Below are 18,687 nucleotides of genomic sequence, written 5' to 3' on the forward strand. Positions count from 1 at the left end.
ACTAGCGATATGTACTTAATTTGTACACTGTATTTTTACAATTAAACATATTTTATACTTTATTATTTTTTAAGGCTAATTTAGCAAACTAGACTTGGTTTTATTGGTTTTTAGTTTAAATGTGATAGAATGAGTGAAATACAGTCACAGCTCGGAACCCCTTGCAAGAGTTTTTAGTGATGTTACTAAACTGAACAAATATATTTTTATCTATCTATTTCCATCTTATTTATCCGTTTTTAAACAATTATCCTAATTCTTTTAACTGGTCGAATAGTCTGTTTAAAATGGTCGAATCGGGTGTATTGGTAGTTGCCAATTTTACAGAAACTTCATTACACATGCATTGTAGAAAATGTCACTTAACAACTTAACTGTCAACAGTGTCAACTTATGATGTCATATTTGCAGCTTGCGCAATAGCGCAATCCACTAAAATTCCTCAGTTCCTTATCCTGTATGTGTTTTTAATGGTTTTTTAAACAGTTTTTGTTAAATATCTTGCTGTTTTCACTGAAATCCCACAGTTCAGGGCATTTGCTTTGTTTTCCAGTTTTTTCCCCAGCTTCTTTATCTGTACCAGCTCATCCTTAATCACTGTGTGATTCATTTGCACTTTTGATTGTGTTTTAAAATAAAATGTTTAGGAACGTTCCAGTTTCCTGGAATTTCCTGATTGTAGAACATAAAAGCAAGGTGTAAATATAGTACTGCGAACAGTTTGAAAAGTGGTAGCAAGTGGAAATGGCAGAAAATCCAGGTATTTATTTTGTTTGTATGTTGTGCTTCCTTTTTGGTTGTAGTTATTCCTGCTTTAAGAATTTCTACCAGGAGTAGTTTTGATATTAATAATATAAATTAATAATTCACTAAAAAGCACTGATAAGGTTTGATTAGAGTTGATTATTTCTGCAATTAAGCTGCAGTTTATTTACCACTCAATTTACCTACTATTAGAAAAGACATTCGATTCACATATTTCAAAAACCCTATAAGTACAAAAATGTTACTTTTCAGTTTTCACTGAACAGAAAAAACTCGCAGATAGTCATATCCTAGAATAGTTAGAATACTTACATGATTGTTAAAACAAAAAGCCAGTTTGGAGATGCAATAGGTATTAACTTTGTGGTGTATTATGTAAATTTTGAGGTAAATATTACAGGAAATTTATCTGTTTATGGATAAGTTTACAGTTATTTAACCAGGCAAAGCGAACCAAAAAACATTCATTAATTTGTAAACCACAACCACAACTTTTGATATCTTTTGATTTTTTTTGATGTTTTTGAAGTCTTTTGTGGTTATTCTGCTGAATATCCTTTTCACACAGCAAACATAAAGATAAGACATAAAGAAATTACATAAAACACAAAAACTATTCCCTTACAGGTATACATTTTCATATTTTTAACGTAGGAATTAGTTATTTATGTATTAAGTGCAAAAAGTACTTTTTTTGCTCTAATAATAAAGCTTGGCATGACATGTAAAGCTATTTCCTACCACTCCCCACCACTAACACATTTACCTAATAATTTCAAGTAGAGTGTGAAAATGTAACTATTAAGCCATTAATAGTGTTAATATGCCTACAAAAGCTCATGGTTTTGTAGTTCCAACCATTCCTAGGATATTGCTACAAAACTAACTATTATTGTTTGACATCCTGTTTGTCAAAAATTAAGTGGAGACAAAATGGAACAGAAAGAAAGTTTTTACCTTTCGTACTCATACAACTTCACTGAGAGACAATTGACTTCTACTCCTCTTAGAAAGAAAGTGTTATTTTTTAATGAGAAATCTACAATATTACGTTGCGATACTTATTTAGAAACACCCTTTATAATATCTATTTAACTTTTGACTATTTAATATTATATTATTTTAGTTTGAATACAAATTTTTACTTCTCCAGTCTGTTTTACCCAACAAAGGTTAAAAAATACAACTTTGTGTATGGCCAAGTTACAAAAGTTTGTGGTACCATTTTTTCCACACATTTTACAGAGATGCTGTATAATTTATTGGATTTACAGAGCTTTAAGCCACACCAAAGTTACTTTTCAAACTTTTGAAGTTAATCCGCCTTGTTTAGAAGCAAGCTTTCAAGTTGGTTTCTAAACTAGGCCGCAGATTAATTTATTGACTTAATAGGTACAAACATTTAGTTTGATTTGAGGGAGCATTTGAGGCTTCAACCTTTGCATAAAGCATAATCTGTTACGTCAACAACAAACAAATGGGGCTGATATGTCATCTCATTGTTGGAGATATTTTAAGTTGTGTGTGTTACCAGTTATGTTTAGATGAGTTTTTTATTATACAAATTTTGAATGGTAATTGGATCACAAAAGAAAGTCACTTTTCTATAAAACTTCTTTGGTTCTATTCTTTGGTGATCCCTGTTGTATTGAATCTTAAATACTAAAGACCATTAAATAATATACATTGAATTTGCAAGGTTTGAGAATTATCCCAATTTGTTTTTAAAGGTCAACCAGATTAAAATTACTGTGGCAAGAACTTAATGTTTTCTTTTTCCCCTTTAAAATCAACCTGGGGGTTATAGTAGGAGTTTAATTAATATTTAGGGTTATGGGGCACCTGGGCAGTTATTACAATGAGCAATCAAAACTCAATAGTATTCACATTTTTGTAGTGATTTTTTTAGTACTTTAGCGGAAATAACAGAAGTTATTTTCAAAAAAAGTTTAACGCGGAACTTGACAAACAGAAAGTGTTTAATCGGCAATACAAAAAAAATGCCTTCTACAGAGAGTAAATCACATTTACTGATGAGTTTGGCATTTTGAGCTTTCTTGACCATTATGGTTGCAAATGCTAATGTAAAAATTGATGATGGTGGCAAAAAAAAACAATAAATATTGAATTATAGCAGTACATTTCGAAAGAAAAAATATGAATCTTAGGGTAACTTTAATGTTAATTTTGAACCTTTGAATTAAAGTAAATTGTATTGCTAAGTTTTTAGTATTGGCTCTTCTACATTTAATAACTAAAATTAAAACGTACTACCTTCATGAATAACGATTATAGTATGTCAAATATGTGATATGTGTGAAAATGTATTTTTCTAAGGAACTATTTTTTGCAGGTATCAAAAAACCAACAACTCTTCTCAAAATGGACTTTCCAGTCCGTTCTGTTGGATGTTCACCAGGACAAGCGTCTTCATCTGTCAGAACAAAAATGAGCTTGCCACTTGCACCAAAACCAAAGGATCCAACAATTACGAAAACTCCGTAAGTTTTATTCAATTATCTGATTAAATTTAATCATAAAATCATTCAATGTTAGTGTGTGTCAAAGGTTAAAGCAATTTTTTCTCATTAATTTTTACAGTACTCGACAAGTTGATAGAAGCCGTATAAGGTAAAAGATATTTTTGTTGTTTGACTTTTGTGTTTTTGTGTGACTTTTTTCATAAGCCTGAGATTTTATTATTTTAACTTTTAGTAATTTTAATTCAATCACTATATAAGTACTCTACTACATACTGGTTATTTGTTTTTGTTTAATAGATTTTGGTTATTTTTTAATTGAATGTTAAGAATTGGATAATACATATTTTACACTGTGTGATCTTAATGTTTTGGAGTACATTCTACAATTTTCTTTAGTAGGGCGTTGTTTTAATTTGTTTTTTCTCTTTAGCTTTAGTTATTTTTTTTATTATTTATTGATATTATTTTCGGGGATATCTATACCGGGTGAAGTTACGTTAACCAAAATATAGGTCCAAAGTGGAAGCTCTAATATAATTTATGGATTATTTATATTACAAAAAAACTGAATTTTAAGTTACATTAACAAAATTAACAGTTTTATGTCGATTTTATTGTCTTCTTCTTTTTGGTTTTGAAACATTTGACTGTACTAGATCACTTGCATAAACATTTTTCCCATCTTGCTGTTTTCTGATTTTCAATAAAAGAGGTAGTTATACTGGGATGATTGTGATTTCATAACCTGTGATTTGGTCACTATACCAAGCTGTCATGTATAACAGTTTTACACATTTGGCTATTTCACTGTGACTGTGATCTCAACACAAAGGCTTGCTATGACCGTCAACCTGTCAATGTCTGGCGTTTCAATACTGTACAGAATGAGAATAAATTTAGATTTTCTAATGCTGTTTATTGCTTGTTGTCACATAAGAATGTGATAGTTGTCATTAAGAAAAAATGAATAATATGCCTTATGGGTGACAAAATCACAGGTTTTTGTCACATGCGTGACACGTGATTTGCTTGGAGCACTGTGACAGAAAGTACGGTTAATAGGGATTCATCAAGACAAGTAGCTTGACATGTTTAAGCAGTCGTTGACTTTTTATTGCAGAACTTAGCTTGATATGGTATTTTTATTATACTACTCTGAAAACTATCTATTTCTCGATTCATGGTTGAGAAAATGTACCTTTTTCGTCAGGACGTTGGAAAGTGGCCATTTTCGGTTTTTAGGTGGTGGGTTTTTTCGTGCACTGACAAATACGTGTTATTTCTTGCATAAAAACCATTTGTTAAAGAGTCTGTGTGTCAAATTACCATCCAATATGGAATGCATTTTTATGCTACAATATAAGCTTAAGCTGCAGCTAAAATCAGTTAAAACACATTGACATTTTTCCACTGCGCTTTCCATAATATGTCATAATATGACCACTGCCTGCATGCATTTTATAACAACAATAACTATCTTGTCACTATCAATGTCAAAGTTTTAACTTAATAACATGTTTAACACGTAAAGTGCCCAAACGTTAAGTAATGGTCGCGCTCTATTGGCCACTTCAAAAAAACTAAATTTTAATTGAAATTATTGCTTTCCCAGTTATGACATAATATATGCTATGTCGAGAATATAAATTATTTATTCAAAAAGTAAATAGCAAATGCGAGACCACGTTGATATAAACCTTTTTTAGAGTCTGATAATAAAAAGTATCGTTCATTATACGTCTGAAATGGCTTTTCCCGTTCTCGCATGACTTCCGAAAAACGGACTATTTCCTTGCACTTTGCACAAATCGTTAGACGACCTGCTAATTGAGAAAAAAATTACCGTAAAAAGACATATTATGTCGATAATGTTAAACTTTGCTTATGTATCTGGGTCTGCAATTTCCAATACATTTATTAATTTTAAGTAGTAGATTAGCTCAAGGTATATGACCACTTTAATATGTAATATTTGAGGGTTGGCATAACCTCCTAGACAATATATATGATTTACTGATTTTAAATACACCACTATCTTGTAATGTGTTGTAAATTATTCAGCGTTTTAAACAGATTTTTAATTGCTTTCCGATAGTCATTTTAATTATTTGATTATTGTACTACTTTATACTGTTGCTTATTATTAAAGTATACAAATTAATTTACTTTGCATGTAGTAAGAATGACATAAACATCTGTTTTTGAGCTGCAAACTCCTATTTCTTTTGCAGAGAACCAAAGCTTAAAATTTGCCATTCAATGAACTCTACAGGCAAATTGCAAATCGGCGGCACTAGTTATGATTTTACTTCCGATGATCTAAAAGATTTAGGAGAAATAGGTTAGTAAACTAGAAATTCTGAAAACAGCTTATTAGTAGTTGTCTTCAAAAGAAACAAGTACACGGCTATTTGTGTTGTTTTGGCTAAATGAATTTCCTTAATAATCAAAATGAAACCTCAACTAGTTAGTTCCTCGTGTATTTGTTTTCTTTAAAACAATTTCTATATTATAATTAAATTGATGCTTTTCAAAGGCAGAGGAGGTTTTGGTACAGTAAACAAAATGGTACATCGTAAGTCCAACACTACAATCGCAGTAAAGCGAATCAGATCAACTGTAGATGAAAAAGAACAGAAACAACTTTTGATGGACTTGGACGTTGTCATGAAAAGTAACGCCTGCAACTACATTGTACAGTTTTACGGAGCGTTGTTTAAAGAGGGCGACTGCTGGATTTGCATGGAACTGATGGACACGTCCTTAGACAAATTTTACAAATTCATATACGAGCGTTTAGAGCAGAGAATACCTGAACCAGTTTTGGGTAAAATTGCTTTGGCTACCGTTAAAGCGTTAAACTATCTGAAGGAAGAGTTAAAGATCATTCATCGAGACGTCAAACCGAGCAATATCTTGTTAGATAAGAAAGGTACAGTTTTTTGTGTGTTTGTATAATAATTTTGCGGGGAATTTTATTGTTTGTTGGTTAATTGGTAATGGTGTGTTTTATCAGTATTACTCATTATGTAATTAAGTAGCTGGTGCAAACTGTAGTCGAATCTAATTTGCAAAATTACCACGCAAGCTATAAAATTCTATTTTTAGTTTTCGAATTATTGATAATCCCTAATGGATGTTACTTACGCGCATTTTGGATTTATTTTAGGTAATATTAAACTGTGTGATTTTGGAATTTCCGGGCAATTAGTTGACTCTATCGCCAAAACTAAGGACGCCGGTTGCAGGCCCTATATGGCTGTAAGTGGCTTGATTGGCATTGAAATTAAACCTGACATTTCTGTTTCACTTCAGCCTGAACGCATCGATCCTCAAACAGCCAAAGGCTACGACGTTCGGAGTGACGTATGGTCTTTGGGTATCACTTTGATGGAAGTGGCAACAGGACATTTTCCTTACAAAAAGTGGTCCAGCGTGTTTGATCAGCTCGCTGAAGTTGTAAACGGAGCTCCGCCACAATTGACGACTAACGGCAATATGTTTACGGCCGAATTTGTTAGTTTTGTGAACACTTGCCTGATTAAAGAGGAAATGTCCAGGCCAAAGTATAACAAATTGTTACAAGATCCGTTTATTCTGAGAGCCACCCAAGAACGTGTTGACGTTGCCGCTTACGTCACTGAGATTATGGATGAGATGGCCAACAACGGGATTAGTGCGTTTACTACTAATTTGCAGTGATCAAATGTAAGTACATAGTCAGTAGGATTTCTTTTTATATAATGTCAGAAGGCAGTAATCATTAATACTAACATTTTACAATGGATTCTAATACTTTATAATATACAGGGTGTCTGAAAGGACTGTACGCTTACAACCACAAAATTCTTGTCAAAATAAGACAATCTAGGCAAACTTACCTACCTTAAAGTCATATCATTCCGTTTGATTTTTTTGATTAATTTGGAATTTGGGTCATGGTGTCAAAACTAGCCTCCTGGCGGAGTAAGATTCAACTATATTATGGTTGATTCTTATTCCCCAAGGAATGCTCTTTTTAACGATACCATATTTGTTAAAATTTGTCAAACCTTTAAGAAGTTAAAGCAGGTTATTACAAAAACAATTGAACACCCCCCACCAACTTAGTTTTTGAAGCAACTGAAGTTTTTGTTTTACGAAAATGCTAGATAAATTGGTTCTCTTTAAAGATGTGAACAAAAACTTTGTAATTTGTTATGCAAAATTTATAGAAAATGCAATTTTCAAATTTAAGATGGCAGTTGGCACCTCTTGTGGTCATTTTTAGAACTTGAAAATATTTTCCAGCGATTTCGTGCGGTTGTCATATCTTGGTAAGGAAGTATTTGCGGACCCATGTTTATAGGACATTTTTGACTCAAATTTACCTAAAGAACACATAGTGAAATTTTGTCCATTACCTCGCGGGACACCCTGTATATTAAAAGTTGCTTAATTTTGCCGTCACAGGAGCCAAAGTTTTCAAACTAACGTGTTTTAGAAATAATTTCTGGAAACGCTTTTCAATTTTTACGAGTTTTGAAACCCACAATTACAACATAGGTTGACATGTTTTTCAAGAGACAAGTTTGAAAACAATAAATTTAGATAGTTTAATTATAAAGACTTTTTTCTAATTTTGGCATATAAAGTGACACTTTTCAAAACTGATTAGAGTGACAAAACGTTTTACTTTATGTAACTAGTTACATAAAGTATCACTTTATGTAACGGGTATGAAAAGTTCATTTCATCACTCCCTGTTTTTATGCATTTCCGTAGAAACATATGGGCGACATCCATCATAACAAGGTGCTATGAAAATGAATATTTGTGTTAAATCACTTTAAAAGATGGTTTTTACCGCTTTTTGGTCAAAATTAGAAAAAATTATGTATGCAACACGTTTCGAAAATGTCTTATTGTGTAACTCATTCAAATTGTAGGACCTCGCTGCGCTCGCCCTACAAACATTCATTCGTTACACAAAATCGATCTTTTCGTAACTGGTTACATAAATAGCTATTTTACAACTGATTTGTATAATTATCGATTATTATATTAACAATGTATTACAACGATATTTCTATTACCTGAAGCGAGGCTAAAATAGAGCAAAGTTGTGCAAATTGGAATTCAATAAAATGCAACTTTAAAAATTTAAAAATTCCATATAAATTACTTGTGTACCGAGGATATACGGTACCACAAAAGATGTTTAGAAAATGAAGAATCTCATTCAATGTGTTCTCAAAGCTGCTAACAACCCTTAGACAGACCTACTTTAAAACATTAATTTTGTAAGTGTTTCTGAAATGCGAAAAAGTAACAAATATAATTCAAGTCACTTTTTAAGTGTTAATTAAGTAAATCTTCTCAAATGTGGATTATGATATTCCAAAAAAAATACTTCAATTACTACATTACAAACCTTAGTAATATGTCTGGAAATATTTCTTTTTATCACATTAAAATATTAATTGTGACTAAGATCGTATATCAAACATTTTAAACAAAAGCGTTATCTGCTTTAAAACAAAATTGCATCTATGACCTTGGATTCAACAATAGAATTTGCATATAGGAGTGCACAAACCAAATACTTGTTTGAAAACAATAAATCTCGATTAAAAATGTTTGTATTACGAGTTATCTACATTTGAGACATATCGTGGGAATAATCTCTACACCTACATTTTCAATAATGAGGGAAATAATTATCTTGCTACTTACTTTGTTTAAACACATATGCCACGTTTTTAAAAAATACTGGCTTTGTTATATTAATCCGTTATTAAGGCGTATAATTATCGGGAAAATATGATATATTTCAAAGATTTACGATGAGATTTTTAGTTACTCATTTTAGAAATGTGTAATCTGATCATAAATAAAATAACCAGAGATAATAGATTATAAATATACTGATTTCAAAGTCGTGTGGTATAGGCTTGAAAACCACCAAGTTTTTGTGATTGTGCAACTGGGCCTAAGACTAAGAAGTTCGGTAAACCCGAGGAGTAGATCACCGAAGTAAATCGAGGTATTATGAGGCACTTTCCCATTATTACGAAGCATTGTAAGGTATTACAAGGCATTACGAGGCATTTTGAAATATTTATAAGGCATCTGATAGTATTTTGAGGCATTGTCTGTATATTTCAAAATCTAGTGATGAATTGAACAGAACGGCATAGGCACATGTAATTATTAAACACTTAAATTACATTTTTATGGTCACGTGACTGTTTTTGACAGGTGTCAACTGACTTTTACAGTGATGCAACTTCAAAATTGTATTATTAACGTTACGTATCGTGTATTTTACAATTTCAGCTTTTACAACTGTCTAAATTTAATTTACCAAATGATCAACATTTAAATTACATTTTAGAGTCATGTAACTGTTTTTAACAGGTGTCAGTTGGCTTGGACAGTGTTGCAACCTCTAAAATGACATAATCAAGTTCAGAAACCCAATTAAAGTTATTGGTTAAATAATTATATCAGACCGATAACTGTTGAACCGAACCTAAAGGCTCTGAAATAAATCGATTACTAATCGAAAAAGCATTACTTAAACGTCATTTTGTTCGTCGAATTTAAAATCCGATATTTCTATTGCTAATCGATTTGTTCTTATGAATGCGGCCATTGTTTATGTCATTTATGTATTTGGTTGATATGGAATATAAGCATGTGGAAGAATTGTCCTGCCATTTTGTTATATTATTCACTTTGTTTTTAAAGCAGTAAAGAAAAGCGTCATACTGAAATTTAGATATTTTATTTCAGACTATTCGTCCTTCCTGCGGTTGTTATTTACCTCGGATCACTGGGACTAATTTATACCGTTTTGGATACTTTTACTTGACGCAATAATACCACTTGAATAGGACGGTTGTATTAGTGTTTATTTTTAACGAGTGTTCCCTCAAAAAGTAATTTTCCAATGTATGGGAAAATTGAAAAGCGCTTAACCGCGAGGTAAAAAATAATCATAACAATGATTTTGAGGGACATTATTGAACACGTACTTAAATGTGAAGTGGTTTAAAATTAAATAGTTTTAAGCCATGGAAAACTCTTCACGCCACAACCAAAAACTTTTTTCAAAACTATTTGTTTTGCTCTGTAAATATTGTTACGCAAACGGTAGCCTCTAAGTGTATTACACATAATAATAGTAAATGTTGACTTTTTGGTAATACCTGTTAATATTGTATTGTTGAAAATGTAACAGTAGTCATTTCGCTCTGAAAACTACTAGTAATCGAGGCAAATTGTACTAAAAAATACTTTTTTTTAAAGTTATATGAACTTTTGCGACAATCACAACAATCCTGTTAGGCTTTTCCTGATTCTGCTCCTTGTTATTGCCTTTGTAGGGCGAAATGTCAACTTAGTATGTTATAAGCATTCAATAAATTGACTCATATTCTGATCATTTATCATAAATGCCAATTTTCATCATTCACTGTCAATTTGTTTAACTGGTTTAAGCTGCAAACTACAAATTCTGTTTTGCGGTATGATGTAGGTCAAACATTTAATTGCCATTGTTGACTACGTGTTTTTGTATGTCATATTTAATTGTGATAGACTTGTATTTATTTATTTAATTGCTAGATTAAATAAGTGTACCTAAACATATAGATTATGTATATTTTGTAGAGTACTATTAAATTTATAATTAATTGTACATAATGTGAAGGTCTAGTTTACCTTCGAGTTTTAGCGCTTATAATGCCTTTTATTGCACTATTTGTTCTATAAATTAAAATAATTGTTTTATTGGTGCTAATTTTTAAACCTAAATACTTTTGGTATAGTAATATTATGTATATGATTGCACGTTGGTGGATCAGTTTGAAATGTTGCAATACGGTTTTAAATAGTGTAGTAACAGTAATGATTTACTATGTCGTTTTTTATGCAATGTCCGTAAAATGTCCTTGAAATATGTACCTATAAATATATTGTAGGGAACTTTATTCACTTATTATGTACAATATTCCAGTAATATACAGTTTTATTACACATTTGTGTCATCTGGTTTTCAATTTCCTATTTGCTTTAAAAACTACGAAAGCGTAAAGCTGCCATGACAGCCCGGAAAATTATTTTCGGGAAAAATTACACTTTTTCTGTAAATTTACACAAACATCCTTATCCAAAAATATAAGAAACAGTAGGTATAGCATTCTACTCGCATGTATAATGGCTATTAGTGGTTCTGCAAAGTTTTTCCTATTGGTGACAAGACAACAAATCTATCAGCAGTTGAAGTTTAAAACGCAAAACCAGCGCGCCATAAGGACCAATTTCGGTCTAAGTGCTGTGTGACGTCACGAGGCATCTTCCAGTTCGGCCGCGTTTAGCGCTTGTGTTGTCTGTTCTGTCCGTTGCTTGCTTCTCAATTATTATTGATGGGAAATTGGTTTGCCAATACTAAATGGTGTCTCAGTGCACAAGTTCCACTAAGTCCACACCAGAAAACATTTATTTAAAGGAAATTCTAAGAAAAGCCATTAAACTAAGAAAAGTTTTCAGATAGAATATGATAAGTATTACTTACATTTTAAACGTAGGGAGGACTAACTTTTTTAAGATCTTATCTATCATAGGTGTAAGTAGGTTTTCTATAGTAAATCCTGCGCGCATCCTCAACCGGAACAGTGATATTTTTGGCTAATTTTTAATATCTCGCCATTTCGAAAGGAAACAACAGCTTTTGATGATCATTGAGCTGGACTTATTAGCTTTTAGCTGATGGAAACAACTTGAGTTTAATGCACTATAACTGTATTATACAGGGTGGGAAATAAGCGCATGCAAAAAAGTTAAAATTTGAAATAGTCCCCAATTAACCAATATAATCTTTTTTGCTTAACGTAACTTCTTGACGTAAGAGCCGTTTTTGTGTGACATCATTTTTACGTACTTTTATTATTACTAAATATTGTTTTTTTGTGAATTTGCTATTAATTACAAACCCCTATTAAGTACAACAACTTCATCTTCATAAGTAATAGACATCATTAAAAATAATCGTTGAATATTATACTATTCTCAAAATTCAAATTCAAGAAACGGTGGGAAATCAAACATTGACACTATTAATTAAATCTACGGAATAAGAAATCGGCCCACATTTTCTGTTACTATGTTTGCTATGAAATATTATTATAATTGCGTGTTTGTCAATTATTAATAGCTGCTTAAAATTACATTTTTATCAGTACTTATAAAATATTTAAAGTGATAAATAAACTACTTGAATTCTAACTCGTTATAAAAGGATCTAGTAAATACTTATGTGATTTGGTTGAATTGCTTCTGTACAGGTAAGACAAACTTTAAATAGAAATATCCAGAAAGTTTAAAAAAGTATTTCTTTAAGTCTAGAAAGAACTAATAAGTCATGACTGGCTTCCTGGCAACGGCCATTCTAATGGCTGTGGTGTTTTCCGCCCAAGGCGGAGAATACACCGAGCGTTTTCTCGAGCTCTATAACACCATAGTGAATACAGAAAGTGACTATTTTTCGAAAGAAGGCGTTCCATATCACACTGTTGAAACAATGATGATCGAAAGTGTGGATTATGGACACGAAACTGACTCTGAAGCTCAAAGGTATATTTTGTTTCATCTTTAGTTTGGCAGGTTTCTGATAGTATAGTATAATTTTACAGTTATAATTTGTGGCTCAAAGCTATGTATGGAGCAATATCAGGAGAATTTGCCGCATTTAACGAAGCGTGGGAAGTAATCGAGGGATATTATGTACCAGAGACACAGTATAATGCCGACAAGTAAGTGTTTTGGCTTTATCTGAAGGAATGTAATTAAAATTTAAGCATAAGGGTCATGTTTTAAATACGATAAACGTTATTTTTGATTTATTTAAGATACAACCCTGAAGCTGGCGGAGAGTCCTCAGGTATAGTATCTGGAATTGATCCTATTGGAGCCGAACTAAAATCTAGCTATGGAGACAACAAATTGCGAGTTATGCACTGGCTTCTAGACGTTGACAATATTTACGGTTTTGGAAATATCCAGGTTAAAACTTTGAAAACTCTCTTGAAGTTAACTTCAATACACTAATTTTACAGGGTGAATGCGAGTTAGGTCCCACAGCATCCGGTCCTTCTTTCGTTAACAACGGTGCTGGTACGGTTTGGTCTGGTATCACTTACCCTACATGCGATAGCTTTAAATACGGAGGAACTAATGGATTCTCTGTAAATACGTTTAGCTAATTTATCCGTTACAAACTAACAAAAGAATTTGGTTAGTGGTATGCCTCAGTACCGAATTACGGATACAGTTGTGCTCCTGATGCTGATGCCAGGTCTGTTATGGCAGCGTACTGGGCGTCTCAATGGGCAACTGAAAAAGGAAAATTGGGTGAAATTTCTTCAACTTTGTCTAAAGCCGCTCAACTTGCTGACTATCTTAGATATGCTTTCTTTGACAAGCATTTTAAACAGGTAAACAATGCTATATTGATTAGCGTTCAAAATTGTTAAAGTTAGTTCCTAGAAAAAGAGATTTAGAGGAGCGCAGGCTGGGTTATAATTGATTTAAAAGTTACTTATTTAGTTTATTGTCACTGTATGTTTTTTTTTTTTCACTTTTAGATCGGAAACTGTATAGGAGGCGAAGCTTGCGCAGCAGGTACCGGTAAGGAAAGTGCTCACTATTTGATCTCTTGGTACATCGGCTGGGGTGGTGCAATTGATACTTCCGGAGGTTACGCCTGGAGGATGTGCAGTTCAGAGGCTCACATTGGATATCAGAATCCGGTTGCTGCTTTTGGAGTAATCACTGATCCCAATTTGAAGTGAGTTAGTTACTTTTGTTTTGCTTCATTACCGGCTTTGTGTCTTATTCTTTTTCTATAGGGTCAGGACAGTTTTTTGTCCAGCTTTATTAAAACTACCAGTTTAGATTCTTCCCATATACAAATATCATATCTGTGTCTCTTTAGTGGTATACTTCATGATTGAAGTGTCGTGATCTGATGGTTGCCATTTAAGTTGTGGTTTGGGCAATCTTCCTCCATTTATCGCTGTCTGAAGCATTCCTGATTTTTTTTAAACGGCGTTTTGGTGAACTTCTTAACTTGATCGATCCATCGTCTTGGGGCGCGTCCTCAAAGTCCTTTTCCCTCCAGCTTTCCCTGGTGCACAACCAGTTTTTCCATATTACTGTTCTTCCTTCTAGTGATCCGTGTCTGAACGCTACTTTTTTAAAAACCTCCTTTTTGGAGAAAATCTGTCTAGTAAATATAGCTACGAGAAAATGCTGAAATAATTTTTAGCAGCTAAATCCACCGTTAGAGGGCGTTTCAATATCACTAAAATAAAAAATGTCCAAAAACTCTAAAAATTTAAATGGAATTGTATAGCAGAAATACGATGAACGTAATTGTCTGTTCTCAATGAACAATTTTACTATTTTTTATACCCTGTACATTTTCACTAAAACGTGTACACTGTAATTGTGAAGATCCTAAAGAGTAGTGTATGTAGAAAAATTAATCTTGCTATGTCAAGAATGAATAAAGTTATGTAATAAAACCTTTAAAAAATTTGAAACTTTATCATGCTGTATCTCGGTAACAACGCTTTTTCAAACACAACTTTATTACAACTTTCTGCTTAAAATCCAATTCTCTAGGCATGGTATAGGTTTGGCCGTTTAACTTTGACTCACCCTATATACATATAATAAGATCCATGAGATTGTCTTGGGAAGTTACTAGTTGTAATCATCCCCTGGTTTTCATGTAGGAAGGAGTAACTGGTTTGGATAGGATAGAGGGTGTAGGGTTCAGAGGTTCAGGGCTTGCAAACGCAGGGTCGCCATTTACTGAGGAAATCTGTTCTTCATCAAGATCATGAACAAGTACCACCAAAAACAAATATAATAGTTGACCTAAAGTTTGTTTGTGATTGCAATGCGGTTTTCCACTAAACGGACAGTTTAGTTTCTGTTTTGCTTGTGTTTTCTAGAACTTGATAAACGAAAACAAAACTGTAAAAAACAGACAGCCTGCAAGAGAAACAGCGTGCAGTATCTAACTTTTATGATTAGTGCTGTGTTACTGATAGCAGCTCAATAGAATACATGGTAATTACCTAATATTTGATCTATAAAGTTTACTCTAGTGACAAACAAGATCTTCCGCCAACGTATGTCGCAATCAGGAAGAACTACGAAGCAGTTGGCAAATTCAAAACCGCTGCTAAAATCTTAATAGAAATATTTATTGCCTTCCTTCTACGAGCTATCTTTTATTCCAGACCAACTAGCGCTTCTGCTATCGAAGACTGGTCTAACGCTCTAGAGAGACAACTGGAACTTTACTCCTGGTTGCAAACCAGCGACGGATTGTTAGGTGGTGGTGTCACCAACTCTTGGAACAGCGCTTACGAAGAACCCCCAGCAGAAGTGCAGGTACGACGTAAAAACATAATTTGAGAACACAAACAAAATGTGTTATTGTATTTTCCAGTCTAATACTTTCCACGGAATGTGGTACGAAACTCAACCTGGATACGAAGGTGCGAGCGATTGGTTTGGAATGCAGTCTTGGACTGTTGACCGTTTGGCACAGTATTATTATTTGACTGGTTAGTAACTAAAATACTGAAATTGATCTTTTGTGGGTAAAATATTGTAAATTCAGGTGACGAAACTGCCAAATCTATTGTGGAAAAGTGGTTGAACTGGGTGATCAGTCACACCACTATTACATCTTCCAGTTTTAGCATTCCAATTACATTGTCTTGGACTGGCAGTACTCCTAGTGATGCCGCTGCTACTTTAGTCAATTCCGGAAGTATGGTAAGTGTTAATTGTATTTTCTGAAAGTCCATTATGTCATTATCAAAGGTTTAATACAACTTTCTCCTTCCACTCTATTTGTATCGCCCTCTTTTACCCTAGCAGTTCTCAAACTAGGAGGCAGTAGACTTTGAACCTTGACTAATTGGAAAATTATTTGCTATTCAGCTTGATGAAATAACTGAATCCAGTGATAAATCCCATTTGACTCGTAATCTTAGATTTCGTCAAGATGTCACAATATGGAGAAGAATAACTCTTTTGTAAACTTATTAAAGCAACAACTACAACCAACAAATTGTTCAGGATTATAAATAATACTATCATTTTGTAGTGATAACTATGTCTGAAAAACTTGTGGCAATTCTTTTTGAGAGACCCCTGACTGATTGACATGATTTTACTGTAAGCTTATTCTAAGTAATTTTGTGAATAAACTATAATTATAACATCAATATCAATACTAAAGGTCATAGAAGTATATTCTATAATCCGAATTGTAATCAATAATAAATGTTTAGATTGGAATTGGAAGTTCTATTGCCAGAACTGCAGCCTACTATGCTGCCAAATCTGGTGATTCTGCAGTAAAAGATTTCGCCAAGAACTTGCTTGATGCTATCTGGAACAACTATAGAGATTCTATTGGTCTTTCTACTGAAAGTACTGTAAGCAGTCTTTCGAAAGTAACAACCAAGGTAACTTCCTTTTATCTTAAATAAAAGTCATATACAGAAATTTATTTAATTAATGCCCAGAAAGAAGGAAATTTTGAACACAAATGTTATGTATACCTATAATAGCACTTTGAAGAAGTAAAACGTTTCTTTTTGTTCTTTAAAGACATATAAAGGTTCTTGCAGTTCTCCAGTAGTACGGTGTAAGGTCAAGATTTTGAAATAACATGTTAAACTTCTATTTTTACTATATTCCGCACAATTTTATATCATTTTTTCAGTTAATAATTAATTTTCTTTGCATTCTTACTATGTTGGCTTTTTTCAATAAAAGACATACTTAACAAAACAGTTAACGTTAAAGTACTCTGATTTAGGTGTACATTCCGATATCTGGCTGGACTGGAGTCTACCCTGACGGAGACCTAATTAACTCCACCTCAACTTTCTTGGACATTCGCTCTTGGTATAAAAAAGACGTGAACTGGCCTCAATTAGAAGCTTACCTCAACGGCGGATCTCCTCCGAAGATCAGCTACCATCGTTTCTGGGAACAGGCTGATATGGCTCTGGCTCTAGGAGCCTATGGTCTTTTGTTTGATTAATGTTTTGAATTTTAAACTTGTTTGCTTTTAATAAATTTTGTCAGTCAATTTAAAGAACATTGTTTTATTTCCGGCAAAATGTCTTAATCATAACCATTAATTTTAAAGTGATTTCTAGTGTTATAAATTGTTGTGTAATTCGTAAATAAAGTTTATTGAGAAGTGGGATAAGTGAGTGAAGAATTGTGCTGTACGTGAATGGTGAATACAAGGCAACAAACGGCAAAAATGGAGGAACAACTGGCCAAATTTACGGCGACAATACTACAAAAAATGGATGCCGAAAAAGAACATCGACAGAAAGAAATACAAGAGGAGGAAGAACGCAAACAGAAAGAACAACAAGCTATTCTGCAAGCTTTGAAGAAAAATCGAACAAAGCTACAATCCTATATCGATCAACAACTGAAGATGGTAGACAATAAAGTCGAAGAGGTGGATCACAAAGTGGAAAAAATGGGCCATGAAGTCGAAACCGTACAATCTAAATTTAGCACTAATTTGATCAAATGGAGACTCAATTTGGAGGAAGAGATCGCAACTTTACGAAAGGAAATCATGAGTATTCGCGAAGAACCGAAGAAACCAGTCGAAATATATCCGGCAAAAGTTCAACCGAATGCGATACTGAAACATTATAAGGTGCCAAAGTTTGACGGGGAATCTTCGTGGGATAAAATACTGTGGGAAATACTTACAAGGAGACTACTACTCCAAAACAAATGCGCTGGAACTAAGGTATGGGACCAAACACTTGACGCCGGTGTACCAAAGCCAACTGAAAAGTAGATTGCAACTACCATCAGAAACCCTACAAGAATTTGAGACTGAAGTTGGAAGGCTAACTCGACTGGCATATCCATAAGCACCCGAAGAGTGTCTGAACCAGATTGCTGTGCAAACCTTCAATGATGGTGTCAGAGGCGCAGATCTACAACTGGCGCTTCGCCTTGTCCGTTTTAACAACTTGACGGATGCCTTAGTTAACAGTCTGGAGTTCGAAGTTGCAAAGAACGTCTCCCATAAAAAAGATAGTGGCAAGACGCCAAATTTCCGGAAGATCAGTACCAAACGGGAGGTGTAGCTGTTATGGAGTTAATTGTAAAGAAGTTAAATGAACTTTCTCATCGTCTTAACCAGAACATCAGAACAAATCACCGGTACTCCTCTGCTATGAAAGAAACATTACGTGTTATCATTGTGGATGTCAAGGACATTTCCACTGGAATTGCAGACAGCAATCTCGTTTACCGACCCCACAGAACTGGCGTAACCAGGAACAAGAAATGAAGAACTCGGAAGGACAATTACCACGAT

At 33.3% G+C, this 18,687-nt stretch overlaps 2 protein-coding genes and 1 long non-coding RNA gene across 4 annotated transcripts; 2 read left to right on the forward strand and 1 right to left on the reverse strand.

Moving 5' to 3' along the window:
* Window positions 1–409: 409 nt before the first annotated feature.
* On the forward strand, window positions 410–11,272 carry LOC145732150 (dual specificity mitogen-activated protein kinase kinase 4-like). 2 transcript variants are annotated; one of them, XM_081984242.1, is made up of 8 exons: window positions 410–760; window positions 3,119–3,266; window positions 3,367–3,396; window positions 5,480–5,589; window positions 5,785–6,180; window positions 6,418–6,509; window positions 6,564–6,956; window positions 10,026–11,272. In XM_081984242.1, exons 1-7 carry the CDS (start codon window positions 745–747, stop codon window positions 6,948–6,950), a joined length of 1,179 nt encoding a protein of 392 aa, XP_081840368.1. In that variant the 5' UTR covers window positions 410–744; the 3' UTR covers window positions 6,951–6,956; window positions 10,026–11,272. The 2 variants fall into 2 exon arrangements, with proteins under 2 accessions (XP_081840368.1, XP_081840378.1); XM_081984252.1 differs by lacking the exon at window positions 3,367–3,396.
* Window positions 11,146–12,300, reverse strand: LOC145732196 (uncharacterized). Its single transcript, XR_014178961.1, has 2 exons — window positions 11,809–12,300; window positions 11,146–11,748 (listed from the first exon to the last, which is right to left on the reverse strand). It is a non-coding gene; the product is annotated as an uncharacterized LOC145732196 (long non-coding RNA).
* A 354-nt stretch (window positions 12,301–12,654) lies between these two features.
* Window positions 12,655–17,427, forward strand: LOC145732129 (exoglucanase B-like). The gene is made up of 11 exons (XM_081984208.1): window positions 12,655–12,866; window positions 12,926–13,045; window positions 13,142–13,295; window positions 13,349–13,477; window positions 13,532–13,726; window positions 13,877–14,079; window positions 15,545–15,698; window positions 15,757–15,874; window positions 15,931–16,088; window positions 16,610–16,786; window positions 17,143–17,427. Exons 1-11 carry the CDS (start codon window positions 12,655–12,657, stop codon window positions 17,368–17,370), a joined length of 1,848 nt encoding a protein of 615 aa, XP_081840334.1. The 3' UTR covers window positions 17,371–17,427.
* Window positions 17,428–18,687: the final 1,260 nt, after the last annotated feature.

This window comes from Ips typographus, linkage group LG1, assembly GCF_016097725.1.
Source record: "Ips typographus isolate SLU linkage group LG1, UJ_Ityp_2.0, whole genome shotgun sequence".
Taxonomy (NCBI): Eukaryota; Metazoa; Arthropoda; class Insecta; order Coleoptera; family Curculionidae; genus Ips; species Ips typographus.